This window comes from Panulirus ornatus, chromosome 64, assembly GCF_036320965.1.
Source record: "Panulirus ornatus isolate Po-2019 chromosome 64, ASM3632096v1, whole genome shotgun sequence".
NCBI lineage: Eukaryota > Metazoa > Arthropoda > Malacostraca > Decapoda > Palinuridae > Panulirus > Panulirus ornatus.
Genome location: NC_092287.1, coordinates 10,715,297 through 10,734,392, shown reverse-complemented (window position 1 = coordinate 10,734,392; position 19,096 = coordinate 10,715,297). Strand labels below are relative to the sequence as shown.

The following is a 19,096-nucleotide window of genomic DNA, read 5'->3' as shown; positions in this document are numbered from 1 at the left end:
AAAATGATTTGGTAAACAGAGAAGAGGTAGTAAAAGCTTTGCGGAAGATGAAAGCCGGCAAGGCAGCAGGTTTGGATGGTATTGCAGTGGAATTTATTAAGAAAGGGGGTGACTGTATTGTTGACTGGTTGGTAAGGTTATTTAATGTATGTATGACTCATGGTGAGGTGCCTGAGGATTGGCGGAATGCGTGCATAGTGCCATTGTACAAAGGCAAAGGGGATAAGAGTGAGTGCTCAAATTACAGAGGTATAAGTTTGTTGAGTATTCCTGGTAAATTATATGGGAGGGTATTGATTGAGAGGGTGAAGGCATGTACAGAGCATCAGATTGGGGAAGAGCAGTGCGGTTTTAGAAGTGGTAGAGGATGTGTGGATCAGGTGTTTGCTTTGAAGAATGTATGTGAGAAATACTTAGAAAAGCAAATGGATTTGTATGTAGCATTTATGGATCTGGAGAAGGCATATGATAGAGTTGATAGAGATGCTCTGTGGAAGGTATTAAGAATATATGGTGTGGGAGGCAAGTTGTTAGAAGCAGTGAAAAGTTTTTATCGAGGATGTAAGGCATGTGTACGTGTAGGAAGAGAGGAAAGTGATTGGTTCTCAGTGAATGTAGGTTTGCGGCAGGGGTGTGTGATGTCTCCATGGTTGTTTAATTTGTTTATGGATGGGGTTGTAAGGGAGGTAAATGCAAGAGTCCTGGAAAGAGGGGCAAGTATGAAGTCTGTTGGGGATGAGAGAGCTTGGGAAGTGAGTCAGTTGTTGTTCGCTGATGATACAGCGCTGGTGGCTGATTCATGTGAGAAACTGCAGAAGCTGGTGACTGAGTTTGGTAAAGTGTGTGGAAGAAGAAAGTTGAGAGTAAATGTGAATAAGAGCAAGGTTATTAGGTACAGTAGGGGTGAGGGTCAAGTCAATTGGGAGGTGAGTTTGAATGGAGAAAAACTGGAGGAAGTGAAGTGTTTTAGATATCTGGGAGTGGATCTGTCAGCGGATGGAACCATGGAAGCGGAAGTGGATCATAGGGTGGGGGAGGGGGCGAAAATTTTGGGAGCCTTGAAAAATGTGTGGAAGTCGAGAACACTATCTCGGAAAGCAAAAATGGGTATGTTTGAGGGAATAGTGGTTCCAACAATGTTGTATGGTTGCGAGGCGTGGGCTATGGATAGAGATGTGCGCAGGAGGATGGATGTGCTGGAAATGAGATGTTTGAGGACAATGTGTGGTGTGAGGTGGTTTGATCGAGTAAGTAACGTAAGGGTAAGAGAGATGTGTGGAAATAAAAAGAGCATGGTTGAGAGAGCAGAAGAGGGTGTTTTGAAATGGTTTGGGCACATGGAGAGAATGAGTGAGGAGAGATTGACCAAGAGGATATATGTGTCGGAGGTGGTGGGAACGAGGAGAAGAGGGAGACCAAATTGGAGGTGGAAAGATGGAGTGAAAAAGATTTTGTGTGATCGGGGCCTGAACATGCAGGAGGGTGAAAGGAGGGCAAGAAATAGAGTGAATTGGAGTCATGTGGTATACAGGGGTTGACGTGCTGTCAGTGGATTGAAGCAAGGCATGTGAAGCGTCTGGGGTAAACCATGGAAAGCTGTGTAGGTATGTATATTTGCGTGTGTGGACGTGTGTATGTACATGTGTATGGGGGGGGGGTTGGGCCATTTCTTTCGTCTGTTTCCTTGCGCTACCTCGCAAACGCGGGAGACAGCGACAAAGTATAAAAAAAAAAAAAAAAAAAAAAAAAAAAAAATATATATATATATATATATATATATATATATATATATATATATATATATATATATATATAAATGTATGTATGTATTATTCATTTAATTCTGATTTATTATCCTTAGTCGTTGTTTCCGCGTTAGCGAGGTAGCGCAAGGATACACACAAAAGAATGGCCCAACCCACCCACAAACATATGTATATCCATAAACTCCCACAGCCAGAACCTTCGGCCCCTCCCCCACCCTATGATTCACTTCCGCTTCCATGGTTCCATCCGCTGCCAAATCCACTCCAAGATATCTAAAACGCTTCACTTCCTCCAACTTTTCTCCATTCAAACTTAACTCTCAGTTAACTTGTCCCTCAACCCTACTGAACCTAATATCCTTGCTCTTATTCACATTTACTCTCAGCTTTCTCCTTTCACACACTTTGCCATACTCAGTCACCAACTTCTGCAGTTTCTCACCTGAATCAGCCACCAGCGCTGTGTCTTGAGCGAACGACACTTTACTCACTTCCTAAGCCCTCTCATCCACAACAGACTGCATACTTGCCCCTCTTTCCAAAACTCTTGCATTTAACTCCCTAACAACCAGATCCATAAATGAAATAAACAGCCTTGGAGACATCACGCTCACCTGCCGCAAACCGACATTCAGTGAGAACCAATTACTTTCCTTCTTCCTACTCGTACACATGCCTTACATCCTTCATAAAAACTTTTCACTGCTTCCAGCAACTTACCTCCTACACCATATACTCTTAAACCTTCCACAGAGCATCTCTATCAACTCTATCATATGCCTTCTCCAGATCCATAGATGTTTCATACAAATCCATTTGTTCTTCTAAGTATTTCTCACATACATCCTTCAAAGCAAACACCTGATCCACACATCCTCTTCCACTTCTGAAACCGCACTGCTCTTCCCAAATCTGATGCTCTGTACATGCCTTCACCCTCTCAATCAATACTCTCCCATATAATTTCCCAGGAATACTCACCAAACTAATACCTGTGTAATTTGAACACTCACCTTTATCCCCTTTGCCTTTGTACAGTGGCACTATGCATGCATTCCGCCAATCCTCAGGCACTTCACCATGAACCATACATACAGTGAATATCCTTACCAACCAGTCAACAACACGGTCACTCCCTTTTTTGATAAATTCCACTGCAATGCCATCCAAACCCGCCGCCTTGCCGACTTTCATCTTCCACAAAGCTTTCACTACCTCTTCTCTGTTTACCAAAGCATTCTCCCTAACCCTCTCATTTCGCACACCACCTCGACCAGAACACCCTATATTTGCCACATTCAACAAACCTTCAAAATACTCACTCCATCTCCTCACATCACCACTACTTATTACCTCCCCATTTTCCCTTTTCATCGCTGTTCCCATTTGTTCTCTTGTCTTACGCACTTTATTTACCTCCTTCCAAAACATCTTTTTATTCGCCCTAAAATTTAATGATACCTTCTTACCCCAACTCTCATTTCCCCTCTTTTTCACCTCTTGCACCTTTCCCTTGACCTTCTGCCTCTTTTTTAATACACCTCCTAGTCATTTGCACTATTACCCTGCAAAAATCGTCCAAATGCCTCTCTCTTCTCTTTCACTAATAACCTTGCTTCTTCATCTCACCACTCACTACCCTTTCTAATCTGCCCACCTCCCAGCTTTCTTACGCCTCAAGCATCTTTTGCGCAAGCCATCACTGCTTCCCTAAATACATCCCATTTCTCCCTCACTCCCCTTACGTCCTTTGCTTTCACCTTTTTCCATTCTGTACTCAGACTCTCCTGGTACTTCCTCACACAAGTGCTATCACCTTTTTCCATTCTGTACTCAGACTCTCCTGGTACTTCCTCACACAAGTCTCCTTCCCAAGCTCACTTACTCTCACTCTCTTCACCCCAACATTCTCTCTTCTATTCTGAAAACCTCTACAAATCTTCACCTTCGCCTCCACAAGATAATGATCAGACATCCCTCTAGTTGCACCTCTCAGCACATTAACATCCAAAAGTCTCTCTTTCACGCGCCTATCAATTAACACGTAATCCAGTAACGCTCTCTGGCCATCACTCCTACTTACATACGTATACTTATTTATATATCTCTTTTTATACCTGGTATTCCCAATCACCAGTCCTTTTTCAGCACACAAATCTACAAGCTCTTCACCATTTTCATTTACAACACTGAACACCCCATGTATACCAATTATTCCCTCAACTGCCACATTACCCACCTTTGCATTCAAATCACCCATCACTATAACCCGGTCTCGTGCATCAAAAACTGCTAACACACTCACTCAGCTGCTTTCAAAAACACTTGCCTCTCATGATCTTTCTTCTCATGCCCAGGTGCATAGGCACCAATAATCACCCATCTCTCTCCATCCGCTTTCAGTTTTGCCCATATCAATCCAGAGTTTACTTTTTTACACTATCTCATACTCCCACAACTCCTGTTTCAGGAGCGGTGCTACTCCTTCCCTCGCGCTTGTCCTCTCACCAACCCCTGACTTTACTCCCAAGACATTCCGAAACCACTCTTCCCCTTTACCCTTTACACTCAGAGCCAAAACATCCAGGTTCCTTTCCTCAAACATACTACCTATCTCTCCTTTTTTCACATCTTGGTTACATCCACACACATTTAGACACCCCAACCTGAGTCTACGAGGAGTATGAGCACTCCCCGCGTGACTCCTTCTGTTTCCTATTCATATATATAGGTGCAAGAGGTGAAAAAAGGGCAAATGAGAGTTGGGGTGAGAGAGTATCATTAAATTTTAGGGAGAATAAAAAGATGTTCTGGAAGGAGGTAAATAAAGTGCGTAAGACAAGGGAGCAAATGGGAACTTCAGTGAAGGGCGCAAATGGGGAGGTGATAACAAGTAGTGGTGATGTGAGAAGGAGATGGAGTGAGTATTTTGAAGGTTTGTTGAATGTGTTTGATGATAGAGTGGCAGATATAGGGTGTCTTGGTCGAGGTGGTGTGCAAAGTGAGAGGGTTAGGGAAAATGATTTGGTAAACAGAGAAGAGGTAGTGAAAGCTTTGCGGAAGATGAAAGCCGGCAAGGCAGCAGGTTTGGATGGTATTGCAGTGGAATTTATTAAAAAAGGGGGTAACTGTATTGTTGATTGGTTGGTAAGGTTATTTAATGTATGTATGACTCATGGTGAGGTGCCTGAGGATTGGCGGAATGCGTGCATAGTGCCATTGTACAAAGGCAAAGGGGATAAGAGTGAGTGCTCAAATTACAGAGGTATATGTTTGTTGAGTATTCCTGGTAAATTATATGGGAGGGTATTGATTGAGAGGGTGAAGGCATGTACAGAGCATCAGATTGGGGAAGAGCAGTGTGGTTTCAGAAGTGGTAGAGGATGTGTGGATCAGGTGTTTGCTTTGAAGAATGTATGTGAGAAATAATTAGAAAAGCAAATGGATTTGTATGTAGCATTTATGGATCTGGAGAAGGCATATGATAGAGTTGATAGAGATGCTCTGTGGAAGGTATTAAGAATATATGGTGTGGGAGGAAAGTTGTTAGAAGCAGTGAAAAGTTTTTATCGAGGATGTAAGGCATGTGTACGTGTAGGAAGAGAGGAAAGTGATTGGTTCTCAGTGAATGTAGGTTTGCGGCAGGGGTGTGTGATGTCTCCATGGTTATTTAATTTGTTTATGGATGGGGTTGTTAGGGAGGTAAATGCAAGAGTTTTGGAAAGAGGGGCAAGTATGAAGTCTGTTGGGGATGAGAGAGCTTGGGAAGTGAGTCAGTTGTTGTTCGCTGATGATACAGCGCTGGTGGCTGATTCATGTGAGAAACTGCAGAAGCTGGTGACTGAGTTTGGTAAAGTGTGTGGAAGAAGAAAGTTAAGAGTAAATGTGAATAAGAGCAAGGTTATTAGGTACAGTAGGGTTGAGGGTCAAGTCAATTGGGAGGTGAGTTTGAATGGAGAAAAACTGGAGGAAGTGAAGTGTTTTAGATATCTGGGAGTGGATCTGGCAGCGGATGGAACCATGGAAGCGGAAGTGGATCATAGGGTGGGGGAGGGGGCGAAAACTCTGGGGGCCTTGAAGAATGTGTGGAAGTCGAGAACATTATCTCGGAAAGCAAAAATGGGTATGTTTGAAGGAATAGTGGTTCCAACAATGTTGTATGGTTGCGAGGCGTGGGCTATGGATAGAGTTGTGCGCAGGAGGATGGATGTGCTGGAAATGAGATGTTTGAGGACAATGTGTGGTGTGAGGTGGTTTGATCGAGTGAGTAACGTAAGGGTAAGAGAGATGTGTGGAAATAAAAAGAGCGTGGTTGAGATTGCAGAAGAGGGTGTTTTGAAGTGGTTTGGGCACATGGAGAGAATGAGTGAGGAAAGATTGACCAAGAGGATATATGTGTCGGAAGTGGAGGGAACGAGGAGAAGAGGGAGACCAAATTGGAGGTGGAAAGATGGAGTGAAAAAGATTTTGTGTGATCGGGGCCTGAACATGCAGTAGGGTGAAAGGAGGGCAAGGAATAGAGTGAATTGGAGCGATGTGGTATACCGGGGTTGACGTGCTGTCAGTGGATTGAATCAAAGCATGTGAAGCGTCTGGGGTAAACCATGGAAAGTTGTGTAGGTATGTATATTTGCGTGTGTGGACGTATGTATATACATGTGTATGGGGGGGGGGGGGTGGGGCCATTTCTTTCGTCTGTTTCCTTGCGCTACCTCGCAAACGCGGGAGACAGCGACAAAGTATAATAAAATATAAATAAAAAAAAAAATATATATATATATATATATATATATATATATATATATATATATATATATATATATATATATATATATATATATATGTGTGTGTGTGTGTGTGTGTGTGTGTGTGTGTGTGAATAAGAGCAATAAGAGCAAGGATGAATAATATATATATATATATATATATATATATATATATATATATATATATATATATATATATATATATATATATATGTATGTATGTATTATTTATTTAATTCTAATTTATTATACTTAGTCGTTGTTTCCGCGTTAGCGTTGTAGCGCAAGGATACACACAAAAGAATGGCCCAACCCACCCATAAACATATGTATATCCATAAACTCCCACAGCCTGAACCTTCGGCCCCTCCCCTACCCTGTAACTCATTTCTGCATCCATGGTTCCATCCGCTGCCAAATCCACTCCAAGATATCTAAAACGCTTCACTTTCTCCAACTTTTCTCCATTCAAACTTAACTCTCGGTTAACTTGTCACTCAACCCGACTGAACCTAATATCCTTGCTCTTATTCACATACACTCGCAGCTTTCTCCTTTCTCACACTTTGCCATACTGTCACCAGCTTCTGCAGTTTCTCACTTGAATCAGCCACCAGCGCTGTGTCTTGAGCGAACGACAATTTACTCACTTCCTAAGCCCTCTCATCCACAACAGACTGCATACTTGCCCCTCTTTCCAAAACTCTTGCATTTAACTCCCTAACAACCAGATCCATAAATGAAATAAACAGCCTTGGAGACATCACGCTCACCTGCCGCAAACCGACATTCAGTGAGAACCAATTACTTTCCTTTCTTCCTACTCGTACACATGCCTTACATCCTTCATAAAAACTTTTCACTGCTTCTAGCAACTTACCTCCTACACCATATACTCTTAAATCTTCCACAGAGCATTTCTATCAACTCTATCATATGCCTTCTCCAGATCCATAGATGTTTCATACAAATCCATTTGTTCTTCTAAGTATTTCTCACATACATCCTTCAAAGCAAACACCTGATCCACACATCCTCTTCCACTTCTGAAACCGCACTGCTCTTCCCCAATCTGATGCTCTGTACATGCCTTCACCCCTCTCAATTAATACTCTCCCATATAATTTCCCAGGAATACTCACCAAACTAATACCTGTGTAATTTGAACACTCACCTTTATCCCCTTTGCCTTTGTACAGTGGCACTATGCATGCATTCCGCCAATCCTCAGGCACTTCACCATGAACCATACATACAGTGAATATCCTTACCAACCAGTCAAGAACACGGTCACTCCCTTTTTTAATAAATTCCACTGCAATGCCATCCAAACCCGCCGCCTTGCCGGCTTTCATCTTCCACAAAGCTTTCACTACCTCTTCTCTGTTTACCAGAGCATTCTCCCTAACCCTCTCATTTCGCACACCACCTCGACCAGAACACCCTATATTTGCCACTCTATCGTCTAACACATTCAACAAACCTTCAAAATACTCACTCCATCTCCTCACATCACCACTACTTATTACCTCCCCATTTGCCCCTTTCATCGCTGTTCTCATTTGTTCTCTTGTCTTACGCACTTTATTTACCTCCTTCCAAAACATCTTTTTATTCTCCCTAAAATTTAATGATACCCTCTTACCCCAACTCTCATTTCCCCTCGTTTTCACCTCTTGCACCTTTCCCTTGACCTTCTGCCTCTTTTTTAATACACCTCCCAGTCATTTGCACTATTTCCCTGCAAAAATCGTCCAAATGCCTCTCTCTTCTCTTTCACTAATAATCTTGCTTCTTCATCTCACCACTCACTACCCTTTCTAATCTGCCCACCTCCCAGCTTCCTTACGCCTCAAGCATCTTTTGCGCAAGCCATCACTGCTTCCCTAAATACATCCCATTTCTCCCTCACTCCCCTTACGTCCTTTGCTCTCACCTTTTTCCATTCTGTACTCAGACTCTCCTGGTACTTCCTCACACAAGTGCTCTCACCTTTTTCCATTCTGTACTCAGACTCTCCTGGCACTTCCTCACACAAGTCTCCTTCCCAAGCTCACTTACTCTCACTCTCTTCACCCCAACATTCTCTCTTCTGTTCTGAAAACCTCTACAAATCTTCACGTTCGCCTCCACAAGATAATGATCAGACATCCCTCTAGTTGCACCTCTCAGCACATTAACATCCAAAAGTCTCTCTTTCACGCGCCTATCAATTAACACGTAATCCAGTAACGCTCTCTGGCCATCACTCCTACTTACATACGTATACTTATTTATATATCTCTTTTTATACCTGGTATTCCCAATCACCAGTCCTTTTTCAGCACACAAATCTACAAGCTCTTCACCATTTTCATTTACAACACTGAACACCCCATGTATACCAATTATTCCCTCAACTGCCACATTACCCACCTTTGCATTCAAATCACCCATCACTATAACCCGGTCTCGTGCATCAAAAACTGCTAACACACTCACTCAGCTGCTTTCAAAAACACTTGCCTCTCATGATCTTTCTTCTCATGCCCAGGTGCATAGGCACCAATAATCACCCATCTCTCTCCATCCACTTTCAGTTTTGCCCATATCAATCCAGAGTTTACTTTTTTACACTATCTCATTCTCCCACAACTCCTGTTTCAGGAGCAGTGCTACTCCTTCCCTCGCTCTTGTCCTCTCACCAACCCCTGACTTTACTCCCAAGACATTCCCAAACCACTCTTCCCCTTTACCCTTGAGTTTTACTCAGAGGCAAAACATTCAGGTTCCTTTCCTCAAACATACCACCTATCTCTCCTTTTTTCTCATTTTGGTTACATCCACGCACATTTAGACACCCCAATCTGAGCCTTTGAAGAGGTTGAGCACTCCCCGCATGACTCCTGTTTCCCCTTTTAGAAAGTTAAAATACAAGGAGGGAACAGAGAATTGGGCCAGGTGAGGGTATTACCTCAAAGGCCCAGGCCTCTGTTCTTAACGCTACCTCGCTAATGCGGGAAATGGCGAATAGTTTGAAAGAAAGAATATATATATATATATATATATATATATATATATATATATATATATATATATATATATATATATATATATATATATATATATGAGAAGAGTGGGAGGTGGGTTGATTAGAAAGGGTAGTGAGTGGTGGGATGAAGAAGTAAGATTATTAGTGAAAGAGAAGAGAGAGGCATTTGGACGATTTTTGCAAGGAAAAAATGCAATTGAGTGGGAGATGTATAAAAGAAAGAGACAGGAGGTCAAGAGAAAGGTGCAAGAGGTGAAAAAGAGGGCAAATGAGAGTTGGGGTGAGAGAGTATCATTAAATTTTAGGGAGAATAAAAAGATGTTCTGGAAGGAGGTAAATAAAGTGCGTAAGACAAGGGAGCAAATGGGAACTTCAGTGAAGGGCGCAAATGGGGAGGTGATAACAAGTAGTGGTGATGTGAGAAGGAGATGGAGTGAGTATTTTGAAGGTTTGTTGAATGTGTTTGATGATAGAGTGGCAGATATAGGGTGTTTTGGTCGAGGTGGTGTGCAAAGTGAGAGGGTTGGGGAAAATGATTTGGTAAACAGAGAAGAGGTAGTAAAAGCTTTGCGGAAGATGAAAGCCGGCAAGGCAGCAGGTTTGGATGGTATTGCAGTGGAATTTATTAAAAAAGAGGGTGACTGTATTATTGACTGGTTGGTGAGGTTATTTAATGTATGTATGACTCATGGTGAGGTGCCTGAGGATTGGCGGAATGCGTGCATAGTGCCATTGTACAAAGGCAAAGGGGATAAGAGTGATTGCTCAAATTACAGAGGTATAAGTTTGTTGAGTATTCCTGGTAAATTATATGGGAGGGTATTGATTGAGAGGGTGAAGGCATGTACAGAGCATCAGATTGGGGAAGAGCAGTGTGGTTTCAGAAGTGGTAGAGGATGTGTGGATCAGGTGTTTGCTTTGAAGAATGTATGTGAGAAATACTTAGAAAAGCAAATGGATTTGTATGTAGCATTTATGGATCTGGAGAAGGCATATGATAGAGTTGATAGAGATGCTCTGTGGAAGGTACATGTGTACGTGTGTGTGTATGTGTATGTATATATGTATATTTGTTTGTATGTGTGTGCGTGTATTTATATGTATGCATGCATGAGTGAATGGGTCTTTCTTTGTTTGTTTCCTGGCAGTTCCCCGCTAACGCAGGAAACGGCGATCATGTGTACTATATCAATATGTATATATATATATATATATATATATATATATATATATATATATATATATATATATATATATATATATATATATATATATATATATATAACGAAATGAGTGTGTGTCCTGTGTAGTTGGCACATCCCTCTCCCTAAAACAGGGCAACATAATTTTGAGGGTGTTTATGTCTAATGTTTGGAGGGTGGGCTGAAGAAAGGTTGCAAAGTAGTACACTGCAGGTTTAATACGAGAAGAGTCACGCAAATTGTCACCGTAGAATTCTTGACGATATTCCAAAAAAATGGGAACCGTAAATAATAAATGCTATTTTCTGCTTATAGAGTCTTTAAAAAAGTGCTATAATTCCATACAAAAAGTGATGTAAAGATAAGCTAATCAGTTTACTGTAGACGCTTAATATATACTGAATCTTCGAAATAAATGAGTATGTGATAATTCAGGGTTACGTGATAATTCATTGTAACACTAATATGCTGGCCATTTTTCCCCTAATTCCCCATAAAGTTACATAACCCATAGTCAGTTTTCTTACCTTTTTAGCATAGGCTACAAAATATCCTGCCATAGACATAGATTAGGTATGTGTAGCTGACTATATTTTTGGTCTCGCTGGTTTCGCCTTAGGTATGAGCTGCACTTCAGCGTGTCTGACAGAGTGTGGGGCCAGAGGGACGTAGCAGCCAAGGTGACTGTGGTGGTGAAGTACTTGTCTCCCGAGGCCCTGGCCCACGCCGTCCCCGTCACCCTCACGCCCACCACACCCTCAGCACTGGCCGCTGGCTGGACACCCACGGTAATACTAGCCTTTCATCCCCTTCTGATATCACTACCAAAAAAAGATCTGTTTTGCCCCCAGTCTGTGCCCGTGTACACACACACACACACACACACATACAGTCACTGTCTTGCATACCAGCTGTTTAGTAATATTTGAACTGTAAAGTTAGATTCGCACTGCCTTTTACAAGTGTTCGAACTGTAAAATTAGTCGCACGGCTTTTTAAAAGTTTTTCATGTCATTTGTACCAGATGTTAAATAAATGTTACATACATTTGTGATATCATAACATACGCTTGCAACATCATATCAAAGATCATCATCTAAAAACAAGTGACATTCCTCAGATGTGGGTTTTAATGTTATGATTAGCAAGCCTTCATCGCGTTTCGATTAAGTGTTAAAGGAGGTTTTCTAGTCAGGAATGATAATGTGTTGTGTATCTAAAGAATAAAAAAGAAATGAAAATATTCTAAAGAAAGATTCGTGCGTATGATTGATTTTATATCTAACATATTAGCGGTGCTTATATCTTAAATCGATCCCTTATAGTGAACGAAAGTGACTTGTCTTGTAGCGCGGTGGAGGTGGACTGGGCACCCTGACGGAGGCCGTGACGCAGGTGGTAGGGAGAGAAGCCGAGGCTGTAGAGATCGTCAGTGTGTATGGCTTCCCCGACCAAGGCGTCATCACTCCTGACACGACGTCCCAGAGATCCTCCCTTGCTAACGCCAGCTCCACCGCCACGCCTGCCACGCCGTCGCCCCTCGCCTGCGTGTGGCTCAGCGTGCGACAGAAGGGCGGGAGTTTCATGGACCCGGTCAAGCTGCATGGACTGCTGGCGCTCCACCTGCAACAAGTAAAGTACCAGCTCAGGCTGTCTTAAGATTCTTAGTCTCAGACATCGCAAGCTTATTATTATTTTTTTTATTATTGGCTTTCCACTTTGGTCTTATATGTTCCAAAACTTCTCACACAACCAGCTCACTTACCTTTGTTGAGGGAATAGCACTTTTTATCCCAAGGGATCTGATTCCAGGACTAAACCTAGCCAACGCTCAACAGTTCACGGATGAAACATTGTCGATGTTACTCTGCTGAGATACTCCACTCTGAGGATCATTTCAGGCACAGAAAGCAATACGGCACTCAAGAGTTTACTTGGGGGCAAGATATGATAAAACTAGTAAATAGTTTAAACTACGCTTTCAACCCGAATTATAGGTTCAAAGTAATCTCCGCTAATGTCGATAATAACAATCGTGGCCTCAAATTGGAATCCAGTACTGACTGAAGAAATACATGAATTGTGTATGAAGTAAAACAGAAATTATTTGTTAATGCGAGAATCCCTGGTTCTTTATTTTGGTGTTAGATACAATACACTGTACGGGATCATCGGTGTTGTGAGCTGCTGAATCTAACGTTTGTTTCTCGGTGTTGCAAGTTAGCAAGAGCGGTAACTATAGCTTTTACTTTTCTGTTTCTTTGAAAACAAGAACAAAAGTTTTCCGTTCATATCACAAAAGCTGTTCCAGACCTGTAATAATGAAAATCGTTCGAATATTAAGACCTAAGCTTTTGGAGATTGAGATAAAACTTTCATATTCTGGTTGATAGTGCTTTCACGCTGATAAATTTTCTCAGTGATGGAGATATTGATTTGTTTTTGTAAAGAAGATAAAATCAGTAAAATCTTTCGTCATTGGAAAGGTATGATACTCATGTTAGTAAGGTTTTTGCTATATAAACTGCAACGCCACCTGTCAGAATATCATATGCCAAGCCAGCAGTTTGAAAACTAATTGTAATAATGTGTCATGTATATGGATTATGTCCAGAATCAGTTTGACCTCACAAAGTCCAGTTACATCTGTAAAATGAAAAATATCTCATTAGACACAGAGGAAAACTGATCAAAAAACATTGAAGTCTCGATAATGAATAGTTTCATGAAGATTGTTAACGGTAGCAGTATTTCCACATCCTTGTGTTTCGTTTCTCGCTGCTGCAAAAGCAAGACGCTTGCAAAGATGACCAAAGGCCATCCTGACCCTTTCTTGATTAGATAGTCTGGTGATCAGAGATGTCGGACATGCATAGAAAATATTCCTCGTAGCTTTTATGTAAGTACATGTGAACTGCCTTCCATGATTTCCTTGATTTGGGTCTGGGAATCCAGTGGTACGATTTTAAGGTTTAGTTATTACGTTTATCTTGTTTTGTACCACTATGCAGGATGTGGCTAAAGGTTTCAAGTTAACTTGCGACTTAATCTAAGCTTTTAAGTTCCGTGCATTGAAGGAAAAACAGGATATGTTTGAAAAGGACTAGATTATATGGCATCTTACAAAAATTCACGTTTCGTACCAAGTTTGGGTATGCTAGATATGATTACTTGTTAGGTTGCACATATAAGTAATCTGTTTGAAATTGCTCCTACAGGTTGAGAAGACGATGAATCTGCGGGTGGCACTGGAGGACACGCACGTTAATGAAGGGAAGAGCGAAGAAGAAACATCTGGCTCTTCAGTATCCTATCCCAATGACAGTATGGCCCCGCACAATCCCTCCTCTGTTGCGTCCCTGGCGTCTGTGGCTCTTCCTCTACAGGTAGGTCTTCGCCATGTCTTGTACAAGTAGGTTATTTTTCTGGTCCCATTTATGATTAGACATTCGTCTCCTTCCTACTTTCACAAGTGTACTAAGTAGGTGTTTATTAATTCACGAACTGCAGGGAACGAAAAACTCGGCGAATGTGTGAAGAATTTCTAATTAAGGGATATCACCACTTAACATATGCATATGTCGGATAATGTACATAAGAAATAGACACAAAAATTCTTTAGTTTGTTTTTATATTTGCATCACTGTTACCTTAGTACATGTCATCCGGTATCATAATCCTGTTGCACCTCATCACCTTACTATTCTCTTGTCTGAAGAGATTTTACCAGTTGTGATCACTGGACCTGCAATCTCCATAAGTGTTCATTCATTACACTGTGTATTGATAATCCTTGAAATTTATATCACATAATGAAATAGACCCTCGTATTCTGGGAACTCCTTTGAATCATCCACTATGATATGATGGGCCCTGAGAACATAGATCTTTTATCAGTTACCCAAAGTTGGTGCAGTAATACTGTATCAGTATAATTTACTCTCATGCCCCACAAATCATCATCCGTGTAGGATTCTAAAGTTTACAAAGTCCGTTATATTGCTTTTTACCATTTTGTGCGATGTTACTAAAGTCTTCATCTTGTATGGCTATATCTTACGTGCTGACTTAAGCTAGGCTGTAAGAGTTCCTTTTACTAAGGGAAAAACAGAATATGTTTGAAAAGAACTAGTCTGTGGGGCATCTAACAAAAAAGAAATGGTTCTCCCTCACAGGTGGTAGACACTAATATAACTTCTTTGGTAACGCCACGTTTAACACGAGCTCAAGACTGCCAGGCCCACACAGGTTACATGGATGACACCTGCACGCCCACCTCTTGCCTCAACGGTGGCCGCTGCATCAGGACAGACATCGGCAACAGGTAGGAAACAGATGCATTGCATTGCATTTTGACAAGAAATACTTGCAAGTAGATTATGCTAATAGTAGCAGTACTTAGTTACTAAAGGAATGACAGTATGCTCCCGTTAGTATAGAACTTACGAAGTTGCTTCACTTTCACTTGAATGTCGTTCAGTCCATAATTACATATACTCGTTAGTTACCTGTTTGCGTGATAATACCTCTCTCTACAATACTGTGAAGTTCCGTTTATGGGACCTCATTTCTTGAAAATTCATATGCAGTTATATCATCGGAGGAGAATTTCACTTTTATTCTTTATAATTCTTTTTTGTTTATTCATAGCTAATTTCAACAATTTTGTCAGTGTAAAAACAAATCGAGCGTTTTAAATACTTTTCCATCGCTTTAATCCTAATCAAAAACAAAATATGGCTTCATATCGTAGTCGGCTGTCATATTTCAGGTTTTGAGTTTACTTATTTATTCGTTTATTTATTTATCATCTCTGTCTTTGTACCTTCTATATCAGATTTGTGTGTTTCGTTCTACATTTGCGTCTTTTTTGTATCATTTCCACAGTATATGAGGGTTGCTCATCCTTTCTTTGGTGTCTCTTCGCATTTCCTATGATAATCTTAAGTTATTTGTTTGGATTTTGGTCTTTCTATGCTATTAAGCAGTCTAGTAAACTCAGGACAAACCAGTTTCTTGCTGTCGTACGCCGTCTTGATAGTAGGTTGTGCAGGACTTCTCCTGGAAGTGGTTTTACACAGCGAACAAGAAGTCTCCTTCAGCGAAGGTGCTTCTTCGTCAGTGGATGGAAGCTTTTGCATGGAATGCAGCCTTGATGCTAGTTGACCCTTTAAAAGCAAAAGGGGCCCTGAGTGAAACGAAGCTCAAGGGTAAAGGGGAAGAGTGGTTTGGGAATGTCTTGGGAGTAAAGTCAGGGGCTGGTGAGAGGACAAGAGCAAGGGAAGGAGTAGCACTACTCCTGAAACAGGAGTGGTGGGAGTATGTGATAGAGTGTAAGAAAGTAAACTCTAGATTGATATGGGTAAAACTGAAAGTGGATGGAGAGAGATGGGTGATTATTGGCGCATATGCACCTGGGCATGAGAAGAAAGATCATGAGAGGCAAGTGTTTTGGGAGCAGCTGAGTGAGTGTGTTAGCAGTTTTGATGCACGAGACCGGGTTATACTGATGGATGATTTGAATGCAAAGGTGAGTAATGTGGCCTTGAGGGAATAATTGGTGTACATGGAATGTTCAGTGTTGGAAATGGTGAAGAGCTTGTGGATTTATGTGCTGAAAAAGGACTGATGATTGGGAATACCTGGTTTAAAAAGAGAGATATACATGAGTATACGTATATAAGTAGGAGAGATGGCCAGACAGCGTTATTGGATTACGTGTTAATTGATAGACGCACGAAAGAGAGACTTTTGGATGTTAATGTGCTGAGAGGTGCAACTGGAGGGATGTCTGATCATTATCTTGTCGAGGCTAAGGTGAAGATTTGTGGAGGTTTTCAGAAAAGAAGAGAGAATGTTGGGGTGAAAAGAGTGGTGAGAGTAAGTGAATTTGGGAAGGAGACTTGTGTGAGGAAGTACCAGGAAAGACTGAGTACAGAATGGAAAAAGGTGAGAACGAAGGACGTAAGGGGAGTGAGGGAGGAATGAGATGTATTTAGGGAAGCAGTGATGGCTTCCGCAAAAGATGCTTGTGGCATGAGAAGCGTGGGAGGTGGGCAGATTAAAAAGGGTAGAGAGTGGCGGGCTGAAGAAGTCAGATTATTAGTGAAAGAGAAGAGAGAGGCATTTGGACGATTTTTTGCAGGGAAATAATGCAAATGAGTGGGAGATGTATAAAAGAAAGAGGCAGGAGATCAAGAGAAAGGTGCAAGAGGTGAAAAAGAGGGCAAATGAGAGTTGGGGTGAGAGAGTATCATCAAATTTTAGGGAGAATAAAAAGATGTTTTGGAAGGAGGTAAATAAAGTGCGTAAGACAAGGGAACAAATGGGAACTTCAGTGAAGAGGGCAAGTGGGGAGGTGATAACAAGTAGTGGTGATGTGAGAAGGAGATGGAGTGAGTATTTTGAAGGTTTGTTGAATGTGTTTGATGATAGAGTGGTAGATATAGGGTGTTTTGGTCGAGGTGGTGTGCAAAGTGAGAGGGTTAGGGAGAATGATTTGGTAAACAGAGGAGGTAGTAGAAGCTTGGCGGAAAATGAAAGCCGGCAAGGCAGCTGGTTTGGATAGTATTGCATTGGAATTTGTTTAAAAAGGGGGTGACTGTATTGTTGACTGGTTGGTAAGGTTATTTAATGTATATGACTCATGGTGAGGTGCCTGAGGATTGGCGGAATGCTTGCATAGTGCCATTGTACAAAGGAAAAGGGGATAAGAGTGAGTGCTCAAATTACAGAGCTATAAGCTTGTTGAGTATTCCTGGGAAATTATATGAGAGGGTATTAATTGAGAGGGTGAAGGCATTTACAGAGCATCAGATTGGGGAAGAGCAGTGTGGTTTCAGAAGTGGTAGAGGATGTGTAGATCAGGTGTTTGCTTTCAAAAATGTATGTGAGAAATACTTAGAAAAGCAAATGGATTTGCATGTAGCATTTATGGATCTGGAGAAGGCATATGATAGAGTTGATAGAGATGCTCTGTGGAAGGTACTAAGAATATATGGTGTGGGATGTAAGTTGTCAGAAGCAGTGAAAAGTTTTTATCAAGGATGTAAGGCATGTGTACGTGTAGGAAGAGAGGAAAGTTAATGGTTCTCAGTGAATGTAGGTTTGCGGCAGGGGTGTGTGATGTCTCCATGGTTGTTTAATTTGTTTATGGATGGGGTTGTTAGGGAGGTGAATGCAAGAGTTTTGGAAAGAGGGGCAAGTATGAAGTCTGTTGTGGATGAGAGAGCTTGGGAAGTGAGTCAGTTGTTGTTCGCTGATGATACAGCGCTGGTGGCTGATTCGGGTGAGAAACTGCAGAAGCTGGTGACTGAGTTTGGTAAAGTGTGTGAAAGAAAGTTGAGAGTAAATGTGAATAAGAGCAAGGTTATTAGGTACAGTAGGGATGAGGGACAAGTCAATTCGGAGGTAAGTTTGAATGGAGAAAAACTGGAGGAAGTGAAGTGTTTTAGATATCTGGGAGTGGATTTGGCAGCGGATGGAACCATGGAAGCGGAAGTGAATCATAGGGTGGGGGAGGGGCGAAAGTTCAAGGAGCGTTGAAGAATGTGTGGAAGTCGAGAACATTATCTCGGAAAGCCAAAATGGGTATGTTTGAAGGAATAGTGGTTCCAACAATGTTATATGGTTGCGAGGCGTGGGCTATGGATAGAGTTGTGTGGAGGAGGGTGGATGTGTAGGAAATGAGATGTTTGAGGACTATATGTGGTGTGAGGTGGTTTGATCGAGTAAGTAATAATAGGGTAAGAGAGATGTGTGGTAATAAAAAGAGTGTGGTTGAGAGAGCAGAAGAGGGTGTTTTGAAATGGTGTGGTCACATGGAGAGAATGAGTGAGGATATATGTGTCAGAGGTGGAGGGAACGAGGAGAAGTGGGAGACCAATGACAGCTAGCGACTAAGTGTGAACGAAAGTGGCCTTTGTTGTCTTTTCAAAGCGCTACCTCGCGCACATTTGAGAGGAGGGGGTGGTTGTTTTCATGTGTGGCGGGGTGGCGATGGGAATAAATAGAGGCAGACAGTATGAATTATGTGCATGTGTATATATGTATTGGTCTGTGTTTGGATATATATGTATACGTTGAGATGTATAGGTATGTATATATTGCGTGTGTGGATGTGTATGTATATACATGTGTATGTGGGTGGGTTGGGCCATTCTTTCGTCTGTTTCCTTGCGCAACCTCGCTAAAGCGGGAGACAGCGACAAAGCAAATAAATAAAGTGAAGTGTTTTAGATATCTGGGAGTGGATCTGGCAGCGGATGGAACCATGAAAGCGGAAGTGGATCATAGGGTGGGGGAGGGGGCGAAAATTCTGGGAGCCTTGAA

General features: G+C 41.7%; 1 protein-coding gene across 1 annotated transcript in view; it reads left to right on the top strand.

Annotated features, from left to right (window-relative positions):
* LOC139746291 (neural-cadherin-like) overlaps positions 1-19,096 on the top strand; it is a 169,988-nt gene that overhangs the window by 98,670 nt on the left and 52,222 nt on the right. The window contains 4 exon segments of the mRNA XM_071657380.1: positions 11,385-11,553; positions 12,116-12,397; positions 13,984-14,151; positions 14,941-15,089. Of these exon segments, the coding sequence (XP_071513481.1) occupies positions 11,385-11,553; positions 12,116-12,397; positions 13,984-14,151; positions 14,941-15,089 (768 nt within the window).